Genomic DNA, 18,980 nt, shown 5'->3' with positions numbered 1-18,980 from the left:
AGAACTTTAGAAAACTTTAGAAAAGACTATTTACACCCAAACCCACTTAGATTAACATTAGCTTGGACAGAACGAGGAAGAGATATAACACACATGATAAAAAATCACACAACAGTCAGATAAAACTAAGTATATATTTTCATCAAAAATGAACAGGATTCAGCACTCCATGTGTGTATATGCAATCGTGATAAGCAATACAGACCAGAAAACTTAAATGAAAGACCAACTCAGAAAAATGAATCACCACTATGGAAGAAAGCATTAACCAGTGGAATGAGTATGACCTCCATGGGAGACATCCCAACAATCTGAGCAGATGAGATGTTGACAAAGAAGCATCGAGCACTCCACTGAGAGTTCGAGACTTCTTCCCACAAACAGAGGGGTTCCTTGCAGAAATACAGGACGTGGTTAACAAAATGAAAAAAAAAATCAAAAATACATGAAATACAAATAAAAAACAAAGCAGTAAGTGCAGAAAATGCCAAGAGAAACAAGACACAATCCAACACATTCCAGGATTCTGCAGTAGTTGAACTCAATCTGATCACTTGTGCAGGTACAACGAAGTTCTAAATATCATTCACCAACATCTTGCTTTAAAATACAAACTCATGAATGACCTCCATCACTTCATCAAGGCACCATAAATTCAAGCCTGATCCAGTTTTAGAGTTAAAATCTAACAAATTATATGATAATCAATACATTATGTCAGATAGGACAATCCATAATAATTATCCGGATATAATATTACAGGATAAATAAGCAGGAACAACTCCCTCAATAGTTAAAACCATTCCCAACACAAAAAAGTTCCTTGTCCAGTGAAGCACCTCACCACAGCTATTGTTTGTATTATCAGACAACCAAAAGATTTTCTCTGTCAACAGCTTCCAAATGTTGCTACTATATCATTCGTTGCCATGCCCTGCTGAATCCCTTCTCCTGGTCATACATTCTTACACCAACCATCATCCAGAGCCCCAAACTCTGCCCTGTGCAGACCCGCCTCTGGCTTCTGACCCTGCTTTGTTTCCCATTCTGCTTTCAGTCTTTGGAGGACAGTGGTGTTATCTTAAGAAGCAGGGAAAATTACACATAATGTGGAAATGAGCCCTGAATAAGGAGATTAACTATGAATGGCATTCTTCCTTAGTCCAGAAATTAGAGGGCCGAGGGACATCTCAGACAGAACTGCAATCAGCTCGACTTCTTCAGTCTGCAGAAAATTCAAGGGAAACCTCTTCACCGACAGAGTGGTGACTGCTTGGAACCCATCACAACAGGGAGAGTGAGAGGGGAACAACAAGGGAGGATTTAAAAGGACTGTCGTGGAACAGAATCCCTGGCAGTGTCCAGCCGGCCGGAGTTGACTCACACTAGGTGTGTTATAAATTCACTAAGTACTGGAGACAGAGTTTAAAATAAACTGATTTATTTGTCTCAGATCCAGAACATTAAACTCCAGTCCCATTAAAAGTGAATGTACAGCAGAAGAAACTCCTCCCATGCCCAGTGACCAGGGTGCAGAACTGGGTGTGGTGAGCAGCAGCAATAATTGCAGAGTTCAGCACCAACAGTCACTCTTGAAATTGCATTCAGCAACGGTGACGGACAAATATCCAGCATGCAGCTCATTGAAACTTTCTCCCCAGTGTGAACCCGGTAGTGTGTCACAAGTGTAACATGCTGCAAGGTTTCACTGCTAATGTAATGGCCTCTCTGTAATGTTTCACTGCTAAAGTAATGGCCTCTATGTAATTTTTCACTGCTGAGGTAAAGGTTTATATGTAGCAGCATTGCTTAGGTTACAACGAGCGATAAAAGGGTTTGGAGTGCAAGGCTATCCAATGACAGCAATGTTTTTTCTTGTGAGTCTGAAAGAGAGATTTTCATGGTCTTTTGATGGGGAGAGATGAGAAAACTCGAATGGTGAGAGTGAGCCCTTTTTCTTTTCTTTTGGTTTATTTCACTAACTATATAGTCAAAGTAAGAATTATAAAGCTCAATTGTTTAATCACATATTGTGTACCATTTGTTATTTTGGGGTACTGATTTGTAACAGGGGTCATCACATAGCAACCACCCAAACGAGATTTCTTATATTTGGCTGGGCCAGGGGTCTATCACCCCCTATATAAATCTGCTAGCCAAAGCAAGAGTTACATGAGGTTTAATGACTGAGTAAATTGCTTCCCACATTCACAGCAGGTGAACGGCCTCTCACCAGTGTGAACTCAATGATGCACATTTGGTTGATTTGACTGAAAGAATCTCTTCCGAAAGTCTGAGCTGGTGATCGGCATCTACCCAGTGTGAAATTGCAGGTGTCTCCATAGTTAAAATGACTGACTGAATCCTTTCCCACAGTCTCAGCATATGAACGGCCTCTCCCCAGTGTGAACTCGCTGATGTAACTTCAGTTTCGATGAGCAAGTGAATCCCTTCCCACAGTCTGAGCAGGTGAAAGGCCTCTCCCCAGTGTGAACTGACTGGTGCCTCAGTAGCTGCGATGACAAAGTGAATCCCTTCCCACAGTCTGAGCAGGTGAACGGCCTCTCCCCAGTGTGACCTCTCTGATGTACCTTCAGTTGGGATGAGCAAGTGAATCCCTTCCCACAGTCCAAGCAGGTGAATGGCCTCTCTCCAGTGTGAACTCGCTGACGTACCTTCAGTTTAAATGAGCAAGTGAATCCTTTCCCACAGTCCGAGCAATTGAACCCTTTCCCACAGTCCAAGCAGGTGAATGGTCTCTCCACGGTGTGAACTGGTCGATGTACCTTCAGTTGGGATGAGCAAGTGAATCCTTTCCCACAGTCCAAGCAGGTGAAAGGCCACTCCCCGGTGTGAACTCGCAGATGTACCAATAGTTCGGATGACCAAGTAAATCCCTTCCCACAATCTGAGCAGGTGAACGGCCTCTCCCCAGTGTGAACTCGCTGGTGTACCAGTAGTTCGGATGACCGAGTGAATCCTTTCCCACAGACGGAGCAGGTGAACGGCCTCTCACCTGTGTGACCTCTCTGATGTACCTTCAGTTGGGATGAGCAAGTGAATCCCTTCCCACAGTCCGAGCAGGTGAACGGCCTCTCCCCAGTGTGAACTCGCTGATGTACCTTCAGTTTAGATGACTGAGTGAATCCCTTCCCACAGTCCGAGCAGGTGAACGGCCTCTCCCCAGTGTGAACTCGCTGATGTACCTTCAGTTTAGATGACTGAGTGAATCCCTTCCCACAGTCTGAGCAGGTGAACGGCCACTCTCCAGTGTGAACTCGCTGATGTACCTTCAGTTTAGATGACTGAGTGAATCCCTTCCCACAGTCCAAGCAGGTGAATGGCCTCTCCCCAGTGTGAACTCGCTGATGTACCATCAGTTTAGATGACCGAATGAATCCCTTCCCACATTCTGAGCAGGTGTACGGCCGCTCCACTGTGTGAACTCGCTGGTGAGCCATTAGTCAGATGACTAAGTGAATCCTTCCCCACAAATTCAGCAGGTGACCAGCCTCTGTGCAGTGTGAACTGACTGGTGTGTCCACAGGTGGGATGACCGACTGAATCCCTTCTCACACACAGAATAGCTGAATAGCTTTGCCCAGTGTAAACTCGCTGATGTGCCTTCAGTTGAGATGACCAAGTGAATCCCTCCACACTGTCTGAGCAGATGAACGGGTTCCCCCTGTGTAAAATGACTGGTATGTCAGTCGGTCAGATGATGGAGTATATCGCTCCACATAGGCTGAGTAGGAAGGATGATCGATTGAATCCCTTGCTCCACTTCTTAAATATCCGGACAGAGACAGCAAAACTGGTGTGTTGTGTTCAAGATTCCTGCAGACAAATTCCTTTTCATTTTTAACCTGTAAAAAGATTTATAAAATCCATCAATGGGTGTCGGACAACATTTCAGATAAGATCACTTGATTTGCTAAGGTGTGATCTGGCATCACACTGTTACAGTGAGTTTCAACCCAAGTTGCAGTGAGAAGTCATCTTCTAACTTGGCACAATGCTGGTATCTCTGATGCTCTTCCTGTCTCTGTAAGAATGGGGCATTTCTGCCATCCCCAATATGTGACCTGGCTCAGTTTGTCTCTGTCCATTGGTATTCCCTGTTCCTACTGAGCTGCATGGGTGCCTGGCCCCACAGTAACTGAAACACTCTGTGAATAATACTCTGGCTATCCACATGATCAATGCCCCTCAACAGCTTATACACCTAAAAAAAACTCTAAACATAAACAAGGAAATTATACATTGTTTTGAGGATTTGTTGGAAGTATACAAAATTATGAGGGTATGAGGGTAAATGCAAGCAGGTTTTCCACTGAGGTTGGGTGGGATGAGAACCAGAGGATCATGGGTAAGAGGGAAGGTGAAAATTTAATGGGAACATTTGGAAAAGCTCTTTACTGAAATGGTCATGAGAGAGTGGTATGAGATGCCAGCACAAGTGGTGAAAATGAGCTTAATTTCACCATTTAAAAGAAGTTTGGATGGGAGCCTGGATGGTAGGGGTATGGAGCGTGATGGTCCCGGTGCAGGTAGTTGCATAAGGCAGCTTAATTCTTTTTTCAGCATTGGCACAATGGGCCAAATAGCCTGTTTTCAAACTGAACTCCATGATTCTATGACAGAGAAGCTGGCCAAACTTGTTTGGAAGGGAAAAGTTAGGACTGACATTGGATCAGCAATGGCTGGAGTTTCTGGGAGCAATGCAGGAACTGAGTGATCGATACATCCCAAAGAAGTGGAAGCATTGGAAATGCAGGATGACACAACAGTGGCTAAAATAAGAAGCCAAAGCCAACATAAAAGCCAACGAGAGGGCAAACAAAAGAGCAAAAACTATTGGGAAGCTTTTAGAAACCAACAGAAGACGACTAAAAAATAAGTCAAATGAACTGAGGACATGAAATTATGATATTATAGTCATCAATGAGTCTTGGTAGCACCCAACAGTCCGAGGCATTTAGAGGAACAACATATCTCTTGGAAACCAATGTTGCCTGCACCAATTACACTTCAACATTTATTTCAACAAGCACATACACACTCTACATTCCCAAAACTTCACCTGAACAACTGCCACTTACCAAGTACTCCTTTGCCAGAAAACAGCCTGTCCCAAGCCACACTTGTCAGATCCTTTCTGATACCATCAAAATTGACCTTTCTCCAACTTCGAATCTCAACCCATGGTCCAGACCTCTCTTTTTCCATATTTACTTGGAACCTCATGGCCTTATGATCACTAGATACAAAGTGTTCTCATACACTAATTTCTGTCACTAGCCCTGGATCATTTCCTAATAGCTTTTTGCATACTTCTATGTCTGGAATTCTATGTGCTGATTAAGGGCATATTTGATAAACTCTACCCCATTTAGTCCTTTTACATTATGGGAGTCTCAGTCAATATTTGGAAAGTTAAAATGACTTACTCAATCAACCTTTGTTTCTTGGCATAGTCGGTGATTTCACTACAAATTTGTTCCTCTCAATCCCTCAGACTGTTGGGTGCAACCAAGTCCTGGTAATAGCTACAATATCATAATTCCCTGTCCTGAGCTCATCTGGCTTTCCTATGATAATTCTTGCATTGTGAGATACACAGCTCAGGACAGTCTTCACACCATGCTTAACCTCTTGATTGATGACTTTGTCTGAGGTCTGAACAACATCTGTCCGGTGTCAAAACAAACTCTCTGGGACAGCTTCTTCCACCAGTCTACCAGACTTTAATTCAATGCTGAAAGAATTGTATTTCTGTGTAATATTGACTGTGCTGTTGTACATACAATTTATTGTAAATTACTATAAATTGGACATTGCACATTTAGATGGAGATGCAACATAAAGATTTGTACTCCTCGTGTATATGAAGGATATAAGTAAGAAAATCAATTCAATTCACCCTCTCCAGTATCTGTTCTGGCATTCTGAACCATACCCCTTGAAACTTTAGTTTAACCTCTAACCCCCCCCCCCCCCACTAGCAGTAGCAAGCCTCACCCCTAGGCTATTAGTCCCCTTCTAGTCCTGTTCCCCTCACTAACAAATCATGTATCACCACTTTGACATTCCACTGACAGCTAATTCCCTCCAACACTTTCTAAAGTGGTCCATCTATTGTTGTGGAGGATGGCCGCAAAAGTACTCTACGATGGCTATTTAACATTGTTCCCCTTCCTGACTTTCACCCAGTTTCCCGTGTCCTGCAACCTGGAACTTCTATCTCCTCTGGGTTTGATCGAGTTCATCTGCACTCTCACACAACCTATGTAGCAGGCCTATAGTGGATAATTAAGGATTTTCTCGTCAGAGCATTTGGACACCATCCATATGTGATTTGCTTGCTAAGCAATGCTTTAAACAGTCAAATTTCCAAATATCACTCCACTTCTTCCCACATGCAAATTTTCCAGCAACTTTTGCATCACTACAATACATGCAGGTAACACCAGTTTTTGTATTGTACATAAATATTCCCTCTGAACCCTCCCCCAGGTGATAGATGGTGGTGAATTCATTGATGGAAATGCCAATGAATGTGAAGGGAAGGGTCTGACTGACTGGAGTCTGGCACATTTGTGATGTGAAAGCTACATGATGCCCAGGGCAAAGGAGTTTGATATCATTATGTACCAAGAGAAAAGGGGACAAAACATGTTCTCACTGGTAGAAAAGTCTAGAGCAAGAGGAAATAGAACAAGCAACACACACAAAATGCTGGAGGAACTCAGCAGGCCAGGCAAAATCTATGTAAAAGAGTACTAATGCTGAGTTCCTCTGGCATTTTGTGTGTGTTGCTTTGATTTCCAGCATCTGCAGATTTTCTCTTGTTTTTGATTATATAGGCATCCGCTAGTCTCATGAGACCATGGATTTGTGCCTTGGAAGGTTTCCAGGGTGCAGGCCTGGGCAGGGTTGTATGGGAGACCAGCAGCTGCCCATGCTGCAAGTCTCCCCTCTCCACGCCCCCGATGTTGTCCAAGGGAAGGGTATTAGGACCCATACAGCTTGGCACCGGTGTCGTCGCAGAGCAATGTGTTGTTAAGTGCATTGCTCAAGGACACAACGTGCTGCCTCAGCTGAGGGTTGAACTAGTGACCTTCAGATCACTTAGCCACGCGCCAAGTGGATAAGTGTTTGTAATTGCAGGTAGAACAAAGGTGATTTTCTCAACTGGTGATGGAATCGATTTTGTTCCCTTTCTCCGAGTTCCCAATCCTTGCATTCAGATAGCTGGAACTCAGCTCTGTCTGACAGATCCATCGGCTCCCATTCCCTAATCAGCCGGAAGCTCCCCGGCAGCTGGAGAGATGGAAGAGGGCAGGACTGTTCCGGGATTGCGGAACTCACAGCAAATGTCCCGAGGTCGGAATTTAAGATTAAATCACGGAGAATCGCTCTTACCTGCTTCCGACATTTTCCGAGGCTTTTTGTGCACTGCGCGCATGCGTGATATCCGGAGACCGCTGTAGCCCTGACGCCTGCGCATTTGATCGGTGCTTCACGGGTAATCACGCTGCAGTTAAAAGTTTCTGCATGTACTGGTTCAATGTCCATACCTCAGTTTTTTTTCTGTGTGTGTAGAAAACTCAGCAGCTGTTTTAATGCAGAAAGCGGCTCCCATAAGAAGATAATCAATATCAATGTGTATCTAATGGCAAAGTAAAATCCTCTTACAAATGCAGAAATGCAGACAAGAGATTCTGCAGTTGCTGGAAATACAGAGACGCATACACACAAAATGCTGGAGGAACCTTGCAGTTCAGGCAGCAACTAAGCAGAGGAGTACACAGACCCGGCATGCTGAAGTGAGTCGGCCTAAACGTTGTCCATTTATTCCTCTCCACATTTGCTGCCTGATCTGTTGATTTCCACCAGTATTTTGCAGAAATTAACCACGCTTTTTTCGGTCAACCGGTTTCCAAATGTTTCTAATCTTTCATTTCTAGCCACATCCTGCTGGTCTGATTCCTCCTCCTCCTCGTAAACTCCAGACCCCATCTCTCTCTGGAGCCCCAAAGCCCTGACTCAGTCTGGCAACTCTTTGGTTTCTGACTCTGCTCCATCGTAGCTCGTCTTCTGTCAGACTTTAGAGGTGCATTGTGTTACAAGACCGCAGGCTCGTTTGAAGACAGAGGCTGATCAGAGTCCTGACGAAGGGTCTTGGCCCGAAACGTCGACAGTGCTTCTCCCTATAGATGCTGCCTGGCCTGCTGTGCTCCACCAGCATTTTGTGTGTGTTGTTTGAGGTTCGTTCACTGTGAGAGGCGGGTCTATGACGTCAGAGACAAGCTGAGGAAGCCTGAGAGAGAGAGAGAGAGAGAGAGAGACTGAGACTGTTGGAACTTCAGCTTGTCACTGCTATGGGTTGGAGCTCTTCCATGCTCAGAAGGTCGGGTTGATCATCGGCACGCAGTGCACAACGGATGTGTGACTGTCACTTCGTATCATCCATACGTGTGGATTTGTTGGAGTATCCCGTCGTATCACTTCTGTTGGCCATTACCTGGAATCGGGGTGTTCTGTGGTAACCACTTGAAGATGACGTTCCTGTCACTGTCACCTGGCGATATTTCGAAGTGGATTTCGGAACGAATCAACGGATAAGATCTTCGGCGACAGTTATTTCGTTTACCCAGCGTGGAATGTGTGTGGAATTCTTCGTAACTGCCTTCTCTCTACATGTTCGTGTGGATTTACAAATCTCTCCTCTCACTCGCTTATTCCGTGGATCACTGAACTTTTCTACTTTACCATCTTAAGACTTTAAGCATTGTTTCCCAAGCTTGATAGTTGATGGTGGAGGAAGGGAAGCCCCTTTGTTTAAAAAAGGAAGACATCTCCTTCGTCCTGGAACGAAAAGCCTCATCCTGAGAGCAGATGCGGCGGAGACGGAGGAGTTGTTAGAAGGGGATAGCACTTTTGTAAGAGACGGGGTCGGAAGATGGGAAGCTACAGTCCAGGTAGCTGTGAGAGTCTGTAGGCTTATAGTAGATATCAGTAGATAAGCCGTCTCCAGAGATGGAGACAAAAAGATCAAGAAAGGGGAGGGAGGTGTCAGAAATGGACCAGGTAAATTTGAGGGCAGGGTGAAAATTGGAGGCAAGGTTAGTGAAGTCAACGAGCTGAGCATGCGTGCAGAAGGCTGCGCCAATGCAGTCGTCTATGTAGCGAAGGAAAAGAGGGGGACGGATAACCATATAGGCTTGGAAAATGAACTGTTTCACAAAGCCAACAAAAAGGTAGGCATAACTGGGACCCATGCCGGTGCCCATGGCTACGCCTTTGGTTTGGAGGAAGTGGGAAGAGCCAAAGGAGAAATTATTGAGAGTAAGAAAAAATTCTGGTTGTGTTTGTGATTTCCAATCACAAATCCTTTGATTTTTCTACACTGTTTAAAGTTTACAGACCACGTCAGTGGGTGAAGGGCATCATTTCAACTCAGATAATTTTAGTCTCCATGGTGCCTTACGATAAAAACACTGACACAGCTCAAAACAATTTGTAGGAACTAGACTTCATCTTCTAACTGGCCACAGTTCCGGCATCAGGCACAATATTAAACTCTGCTTCCCTCTGTATCAAAATGGATCATTGCTTCTCTTCATTAGTCTGTGACCTGGCTCAGTTTGTCTGTCTCCTTCGCATTCTGAGCATGCGCGACACACCTACTGAAATCACATTTTATTTACACGGCTGCGACTAGAGACTTTCAGATTATTATGTCCATCCTGGTATCTGTCGGTGGTAAACAGAGTCAGCAATGGCATTGAACCTCAGGAGTAGGTGATTAGGCTTTTTCATTTGAGATCGATAAACTGCCGGTGGTGTGTGGCTGGATGAGTGGCTCGTTTTCACACTGGAAGGAGGTAGCGTTTGAAGTACCCCAGAGACAGTTTAATGTCCTGGCGGAGGCGGCGAGATGTGAGATGTCCCATTCTGCTGTTGACGCAGAAAGAGTGGAGTTGGGGAACGGGAGGCTGTTCACATGAAATTTCGTAGATTTGCAATCAGGACATAGTGCACTGTGGGGCTGCAGTAGCGGGTACCATTGCTGGGATCAGTACACAGTCAAAGTGGGCTATGAGGATTTTGTGAATAAAGCAACATTCTCCAATTTAGAATCTCGCCGCGGAACAAGCCTATCGCTTGTACATTTATATTGTATTTATGGCATTGTGATAACCAGATACTATAGCCCTCCACAACCTCTCTATCCAGTCCTTTCAATATTCGACTTCATTCGTAAATTTGGCCATAGGGCCATCAATACTTTCATCCGATGCATTGACATAGAACGTAAACAGAAATGTTGCCAACTCAGACCCCTGTGGGCCTCTGGGGTAGTAATCTCAGGATTGCTGCCTGCGCCACGTGTTAGCGCTGAAAGAATATCATGATCAGGTGTATTAATGTGTGGCTGAGAGACTTGTGTAGGGGGCAGGGCTTCAGATTCCTGGATCATTGGGGCCTCTTCCGGGGGAGGTACGACCGGTACAAAATGGACGGGTTACACCTGAATACAAAGGGGCGCAATATCCTAGCAGCCATATTGAATAAAGCTGTTAGTGAGGGTTCAAACGAATTTGGCACAGGGATGGGAACCAGAGTGATTGGGCTAAATCAAATATAGCGTGCAACAGAGATTAGAGAAAGAACAGGCAGGAGATAAAGTTTAATCCAAACCAATGGCATGAGTTACAGGGCAATAGAGTCGTGGTGCAACTAAAACAGAAAGCAACAAATGCTGGACTGAGAGTTGTATTTGAATGCACGCAGCATCAGGAATAAAATGGACAATCTTGAAATCCAGCTACAGATTGGCAAACATGACGCTGTAGCTATCTGTGAGACTTGCTGCCAAGAGTGGCTGCCATTGGGAGCTGAAAGTCCAACGATGTACGGTGTATCTGAAAGAGAGGTGAGTAGGCACAGGAAGTGGTGTGGCCCTGTGTACAATATTAAATCATTGGAAGGAGATGACATATGATTGGAAGGTGTAGAGTTTCTATGGGTTGAATTGAGAGCAGGGATGCGAAGGTGCGGCTCTGTAAGGCACTCGTGAGATCACACAGACCATTGTTTGCAGTTTTGGGATCCTTATTTTAGAAATGATATACTGTCATTGGAGAGGGTTTATATAACCATATAACAATCACAGCACGGAAACAGGCCATTCCGGCCCTCCTAGTCCGTGCCGAACTCTTAATCTCACCTAGTCCCACCTACCCGCACTCAGCCCATAACCCTCCACTCCTTTCCTATCCATATACCTATCCAATTTTACCTTAAATGACACAACTGAACTGGCCTCTACTACTTCTACAGGAAGCTCATTCCACACAGCTATCACTCTCTGAGTAAAGAAATACCCCCTCGTGTTTCCCTTAAACTTTTGCCCCCTAACTCTCAAATCATGTCCTCTCGTTTGAATCTCCCCTACTCTCAATGGAAACAGCCTATTCACGTCAACTCTATCTATCCCTCTCAACATTTTAAATACCTCGATCAAATCCCCCCTCAACCTTCTACGCTCCAATGAATAGAGACCTAACTTGTTCAACCTTTCTCTGTAACTTAAGTGCTGAAACCCAGGTAACATCCTAGTAAATCGTCTCTGCACTCTCTCTAATTTATTGATATCTTTCCTATAATTCGGTGACCAGAACTGTACACAATATTCCAAATTTGGCCTTACCAATGCCTTGTACAATTTTAACATTACATCCCAACTTCTGTACTCAATGCTCTGATTTATAAAGGCCAGCGTTCCAAAAGCCTTCTTCACCACCCTATCTATCTTATCTACTATCTATCCTATCACCCTAGAGAAGATTCACTAGAATTATTCCAGCAATGAAAGGTTTACCATATGAGGAAGGTCTGACAGCTCTTGGGCTGTGTCCCCTGGAGTTCAGGAAAATAATAGGGATCTCATAGAAACATTCTGAATGTTAAAAGGCCTTTACAGATTAGATATGGCAAAGTAAATTTCCAATGGTAGGGGATACTAGGACAAGAGGGCATGTCTTCTGAACTGAAGGACGTCCATTTGGAATAGAGATGCGGATAAATTACTTCAGTCAGTGGGTGGTAAATCTGTGGAATTTGTTGCCATGAGTGGCTGTGAAGCCAAGTCATTGGGTGTATTTAAGGCAGAGATAGATATGTTCTTGATTAGCCAGGGCATCAAAAGGTATGGAATCAAGTCAGGGGAGTGGAGATGACTGGAAGAATTGGAACAGCCCATTATTGAATGATGGAGCAGACTCGGTGGGCCGAATGGCCAACTTCTGCTCCAATATTTTATGGACTTATAGTCTATTCCACTGTTTCTCCCTGCCAAAGTGCAGCCAATATTTCTGGATGCCTGACCCATTCATATGAGAATTTAGCCTTTACTATTTTTCTGAGCTTCTCATCAATGTGTACAGTTCAGTTAAGCTTTGCTCCAGAATTTCCACACAATTAAAAGAGTTTAGTACAGTCTTAATTTTTATGTTGCACTACTTATATAATTTAACTATTTAATCTGTATATTATTGGAATTCATATTTGTTAAAACCTATTGTTTTATGAATTAGGACCTACTGCTGCCGCAGAGACAACAAATTTCATGACATATGCCGGTGCTATTAAACCTGATTCTGATACGGATATCGGAGACACACAACCGGTCACCTGATCCCAGTTACCGCAGATCGTAATGCGAGATAGATAGATAGATAGATAGATAGATAGATACTTTATTCATCCCCATGGGGAAATTCAACATTTTTTCCAATGTCCCATACACTTATTGTAGCAAAACTAATTACATACAATACTTAACTCAGTAAAAATATGATATGCATCTAAAGTCACCCTCTCAAAAAGCATTAATAAATAGCTTTTAAAAAGTTCTTAAGTAGTTTACTTAAATACATTGAGTCCTAACCCCGGCACTTTAACATATCTTACTTCTGGCTGTTGAAGCCTTTTCCATTTATTTGCATTCCTCAGAAATGGCAACAGTTCAGTTAAGTTTCCTTCTGAGGTTACAGAGCAGAAGCTCAGTCTGTCTAATGTTTCCACACAATTGAAATGGGGAATTTGTTTATTCTTATCACGTGCTGAGCTACAGTGAATAGCTTGCACGACGTACCATCCACACAGATCAATACATTACGACAGTACATTGAGTTGATATACGACAAAACAATAACTGTAACAAAGCATTATGGCTGCAGAGAAAGTGCAGTGCAGATAGACATATGGTGCAGGGTCACGTCGAGTTGCATTGTGAGGTCGAGTCCATTTTATCATTCATTTGGCTTATAACCGCAGACAGGAAGCCGTCCTTGAGCCGGGTGGTTCGCGCTTTAAGGTTTTTGTATCTCTTCCTCGATGGGGGAGCGTGTTTGCAGCAAGAATGTCCAGGTTGTGAGGATCTTTGAGTACATGGCCTGCTTTTCCGAGGCAGGGGAAGTGTAGGAAGAGTCCATGGAGGGGAGGCTTGTTTCTCTGATGTTCTCTGTTCTCCAAAGTTCTCTGCAGTTCCTTGCAGTTATGGGCAGAGCAGTAGCCATACGAAGGCGTGAAGTATCGATAAGAAGGTCAGAGACCTCGACCTTCACCCTGTCTTGTGTAGCTGGATCGTGGAATTCCTGTCAGATCGCCGGCAGATGGTAAGAGTGGGCTCCCTCACCTCTGTCTCTCTGACCCTCAGCACACATACCCCACAGGGTTGTCTCCTTGCCCCCTCCTTTACTCTCCGTGCACCCATGACTTGTGTCGCCACCCACAGCTCCAATCTGTGAATTAAATTTGCTGATGACACTACATTGATGGGCCTAATCTCAAATAATAACGAGGCAACTTACAGAGAAGAAGTCATCACCCCGACACGGTGGTGTCAAGAAAACAACCTCTCCCTCATTGTGTCAAAAACAAAGGAGCTGATTGTGGATTACAGGAGGAATGGAGACAGGGACCAAATTCAACATTTCCAAGTCCGTTATTGCACATTTTAATATTGATCATGACACAATGTATTTACTATATTGTTAATGGCATAGAACATATTTATAGATTATAGATTGTTACTGACAGAGAATCGTATAATTGGTGTTCCGTGTGTTACCTGAATGTACTTGCCTGTGATGCTGCCACAAGTCAATGTTTCTCTGTACCTGTACCTTCCCGTACTTGTGCACTTGGCAATAAATTCAACAGGACCTGAGAAATCTCAGTGAGATTTGATCAGTGATGATCATCTTGGCACCTCGGTAGGTCGAATGTACGAGACAGTACACTGTTAAATGCAAACCCCTGAACAGTGTTGATGATCAGAGGGATCTCAGACTCCAAGTTCATCGCTCCCTGAAAGAGACTGCACAGATTGATCGGGTGGTTAAGAAGGCAAATAGCGTGGTTGTCTTTATTAGTTGAAGCAGTGAGTTCAAAAGTCGGGAAGTTGTGTTGCAGCTGTTACGAGCCTGCGGTCGTACTGTGACTGTTTCTTTAAGAGCGCCGGCGTGAGGAGGCGGGACTATGACGTCAGTCACAGGCTGACAGCGCTAACTGTGGATTAACCATGGGAGAGAGAGAGAGAGAGCGATCTGCAGACAGGCAGTCGGTCAGTCTAAAGAGAGAGAGAGAGAGAGAGAGAGAGAGTGGAAAAGCTGATAGCTTCAGTTTGTCGCAGCTGAGGCTTGGAACTCTCCTCTGCCCACAAGAGTGGGTTGATCATCAGTACACGGAACCACAACGAATGTGTGTGGCTGTCACTTCGTATAATCCACAGGAATGGATTGTGGAATATCTTGGGGGATAGCTTGTGTTAACCCTTGCCTGGGTATGTTGTGTGGTAACCCCTGGTGGACGGTATTCCTGTGACAGGTCACTTTCGCTGATAACTCGTAAGTGGACGGATTCAACGGATAAGAACTTCGACGACGGTTATTTTAATGTAACGGCCTTTTCTCTACGTTTCACCCTGGATTACAAATATCTCTCTCCCATCATTTATTCCCATGATTACTGAACTTTCCTACTTTACCATCTCAAGACTCTAAGCTGTGTTCCCTCAGGCTCGATAGTTTGGGGGTTATATTTACACATATACACACATAACACTGTTACCTTTCCTTTATTTTGTTGTTACTGTAAGTAGATATTAATAAAGAAATGGTTTTACATCAAAAACAGACTCCAGTGTGAACTCTATTGCTGCTGGTTCGTTTCTAAAACGTTACAGTTCGTAACACAGCTTTATAAAACTAGTTAGGCCACATCTGGAGTATTTCATACAGTTCTGGTCGCCCCCATTCTCGGAAGGATGTCGGGGCTTTGGAGAGGGCGCAGAAGCGGGTTACCAGGATATTGCCTGGATTAGAGGGCATGAGCTATAATGAGAGGTTGGACAAACTTGTGTTGTTTACTCCAGAGCGACGCAGACTGGGGTGTGACTGGATGGAGATTCAAGATTACGAGAGGAATAGATAGAGTGGACAGATGGATATATTTCTCCTGGGGGTTAAAATGTCCAATACATTAAAGGTGAGAAACAGAGTAGGGGTAGCTGGAGTCACTGCCTGGGGTGGAGGAACCCACAAGTCACGTGATCCCATTTGCCCCTCCCATTTAACCACAGGTGGGCAGTATCTGCGCGTCTGTTTCCGAGGCCCGGCCCTCCGGATGATGTAACAATCTATACCCGCATATTCACTGTCTCCGTATGGACTGTGTTTTCCTTTCCGCTCAGCGCAGATGTGGATTGACTGCAGCGTCGGTAAAGGATAATCGCCTCCATTGGGCCGAAGGGGGTCGAGATCACTGTCTGCGGGCCGAAGTTATCACTTTCCCATCGGTGAGAATTGAGAGCGATCCCGAGCGGGGAGATCCGATGTTGGCCGTGAGCCCCGAACTGAGGGCCAATTACTCATTTAGTACCCAGTTATCTGGGCTCTTCAGAAATGTGTCGACTTCACTGAATCTGCATTGAGCGATCCAAACCAGGAGCCCAGGCTGTCTATTTCCAAAGAATTGAAATGGAAGTCCCGCCAACAGGTCACGTGAGGGCAGATCTGCCCCGCCCTCCACTTTGTGACGCAAAATCATGTGATGTGTTGTCAGCAACGTTCTCAAGAGTAATCTCAGGAATGATCGGCTTTATGTATGAGTAGCATTTGATCGTTCTGGACCTGTGCTCAATGGAGTTCAGAGGGACGGTGGGGGTGGTGGAGGGATGTTTAGTTAAGTAAACCTACCGAATGCTGAAAAGCCTGGATACAGTGGACATGGAGAGGATGTTTCCATTAGACAGAGAATCTGTGATCTGACAGCACAGGCTCAGAATAAAGATGTTTCCCTTTAAAACTGAGATGAGAAAAACTATTTGGCCAAACGATGTCTGATCTGTGGAATTTGTTGTCACGGAGGTTGGTTGAGGGTATATTAATGATAGAGATTAATAAATTCATGATTGTTAAGTAGCTTTAGGGTTACAGGAGGAAGGCAAGAATATGGTGTTGGAATGAAAATCAGCCATGGTTGAGTGGTGGGGCAGACCAGATGGATCGAATCACCTCATTCAGTTCCTGTGTCTTATGTCTTACCATGACTGAATGATGGCTCCTTCTTATCCCATATCGTTTTGTGACGTGTGAGGGGCAATAAAAGATTGTTCACTGAGATCATTATATTTGCTTTCAACGTTTAAATTTCAGTGAGGTTTGTTCTTAGTAACATTAAACAGAAATGTTTGGTTCTCCTTTTTATTGTTAATGTGCTTCATTATCTTTCAAGTTAAAGTTGGACCTGCGGTGAGAGATTTATTGGAAGGAAAACCCCAACTGGAAGCAAACCACAACTGAAGATGAGGGAACAGCAACAAGGGAACCAGCCCAAGGACTGAGAGCATCAACTGGAGAGAACCCATCTGACTCAGAGATTCCAGTGATTCAGTCAGGAGAAAGTTTGGTGAGTCTCATTTACTCAAACTCTGGTCCTTTAGACATTACATACCTGTAAAAGGAAGGTAGGAAATAGTTGGAGTGAGACTGAATGTGCCCAGAAGAACCAGTTATGCCTCTGTCAGTCCCAGTTGCAATCACTCCATATCCGGAAATGTGTTTCCAGCAGCCCAGCCCTTTAAAACCGCTCCCATTCCCTCACAGTGTTTACTCAATTCCAGATCTTGCATCTACTGAAGTAGCTTTTGGTCATTTCTGAGTGGGGAGAGGGAAAGAGAGGGGATGGTTTATACTGACTGTCTTTCAAAAAAGTAATTGTTTGAACTTGCTGCAAACTCTCTCCCCATATCCTCTACTTTCTCAACCATATTATTGAAATAGATGACAAGTAGCAATGGGTGTATCCCCAGGGATCGTCACTAAGCACAGGACTCGAGTCCAAGAAACAGGCTCTCACCATAACCCTCTGCTTCCTCCCAATCATCTGCTTGCAGACTCTGGGGCTCTGTAACAAACTCAATGTTAACAGGAAGATGAGAGAGTAATTAAGATGAAGAGAGGATTGTTGCCTCCTGAAAGGACACGCAAGCTGATCTGTCTGATCCAGTGGACCAGATCCTCCCTCGTTGACAAACTTAAATAACCCCATTCCCATCCACCCAGGTCATGTTATGTACAATAACCCACAGTACCCCAACTAACCTACATCCCGCCAGTGGCCCCATACACTTCTTACCATTCACCCCACACCAACACATAGACAGGTCCCCTTCACTCACATCCACCCTCCCAGCTTGGGGAACCACAACAGTCTGATCTCACAATCCCAACTCAGGCCCAAAACTAAAACCAGGGCTGCAAGACTGGAGATCCCGGAGCCTCCAGCTGTCTGGCCCAGTCCCGACCCTTTCCCACTGCAACCGGCCCCCGATTTACACAAACCTGAGATCAACCCCTTCCCCACCGTCACCTGAACAGGAGAAACACCAGCAGCAGCTGGGGTTGACATTGTACGGCGATTTGCAGTAGGTTCCTGTCTGCGGTAAAACTCCCTGCTGTCGGATATGGAGACCAGAGTCATACATGGTAAAACTCCCGGCAAGGATCTGTAATCCCACAGTGGATTTGTTCAGTGACTTGTGAACATACATGATTGATGACCCTGCAGCTGGGGACTGAATAAATCGTTAGTCTAACAATTCTAATCAGACACATCATCTCTCTGCCTTTCTCCCTCACCCCAGCTACTTACCCCATCTTCCTCACCACTCCCTCCCTCACAGTCCCTCTTCATCATAGGCCCTCTACTCCAGCCCTCCCTTCTTGCTCCCTCTCTCCCTCATCGTCTCGCCTCTCACTCCCCCCTTCCTTATCATCGCCCTTCTCAATAACTCTTGCTTCCTCACTGCCTCTCTCCCTCCCCTTCCCTCTTCTCTATCCCTCTCAGTTACACCCTTACTCGACCAGTGTCGTACTCTCTTTCACCACTTTCCTCACTCCCTCCTTCTCTTTCACCCCTCTATCGACAAATCATACTTCTCTCTCCTGTCTCTCTTTATCTCCTCACTCTCTCATGCCTCTCTCTTCATTTCTCTCACACTCTCTCCCCTTCAGTTCTGTCTGTTTCTCTGACTCTTCCATTCTCTCTCCCATCCCACAATCCCTGTCCCCCATCACCCGCCATCTCACTCTCAATCTCAGTCACCCACTGTCTTCCCCTCTCCATCTCCCCCTATCTCACCCTCTCTCCTCCCTCTAACTCTTGTCTCTCACTGACTTACCTCTGTCTCTCTGTAACCTCCTCCAACTCTCTCCCTATGTCCCACCCTCTTCCCCTCACTCTCCAACTCTCCCTTCTGGCTCCCATATCCCACACTGTCTTCCTCCTCTCTCACCCTCTAAATTTACCACTCACCCCATGCATTACCCTTCACTCTCTCTCCCTATCTCTCAATCCATCTCTCCCATCCCTATCACATCCTGTGCTCTCCACCTGTGGCATGC

General features: G+C 44.9%; 2 protein-coding genes across 2 annotated transcripts in view; one reads left to right on the top strand and one right to left on the bottom strand.

The window, feature by feature from the left end:
• LOC140721882 (uncharacterized) overlaps positions 1–18,980 on the top strand; it is a 101,177-nt gene that overhangs the window by 67,041 nt on the left and 15,156 nt on the right.
• On the bottom strand, positions 121–7,494 carry LOC140721864 (uncharacterized). The gene is made up of 2 exons (XM_073036691.1): positions 7,426–7,494; positions 121–3,866 (listed from the first exon to the last, which is right to left on the bottom strand). Exon 2 carries the CDS (start codon positions 3,459–3,461, stop codon positions 2,379–2,381), a length of 1,083 nt encoding a protein of 360 aa, XP_072892792.1. The 5' UTR covers positions 3,462–3,866; positions 7,426–7,494; the 3' UTR covers positions 121–2,378.

This window comes from Hemitrygon akajei, unplaced genomic scaffold (assembly GCF_048418815.1).
Source record: "Hemitrygon akajei unplaced genomic scaffold, sHemAka1.3 Scf000063, whole genome shotgun sequence".
Classification (NCBI taxonomy): Eukaryota; Metazoa; Chordata; class Chondrichthyes; order Myliobatiformes; family Dasyatidae; genus Hemitrygon; species Hemitrygon akajei.
The sequence above is the reverse complement of the archived record's forward strand: the minus strand, read 5'-3'. Positions and strand labels throughout refer to the sequence as shown.

Coding starts and splice junctions, on each gene's coding strand:
- LOC140721864 (XM_073036691.1), bottom strand. CDS start 3,461: ATGGCTCACCAGCGAGTTCACACAGTGGAGCGGCCGTACACCTGCTCA.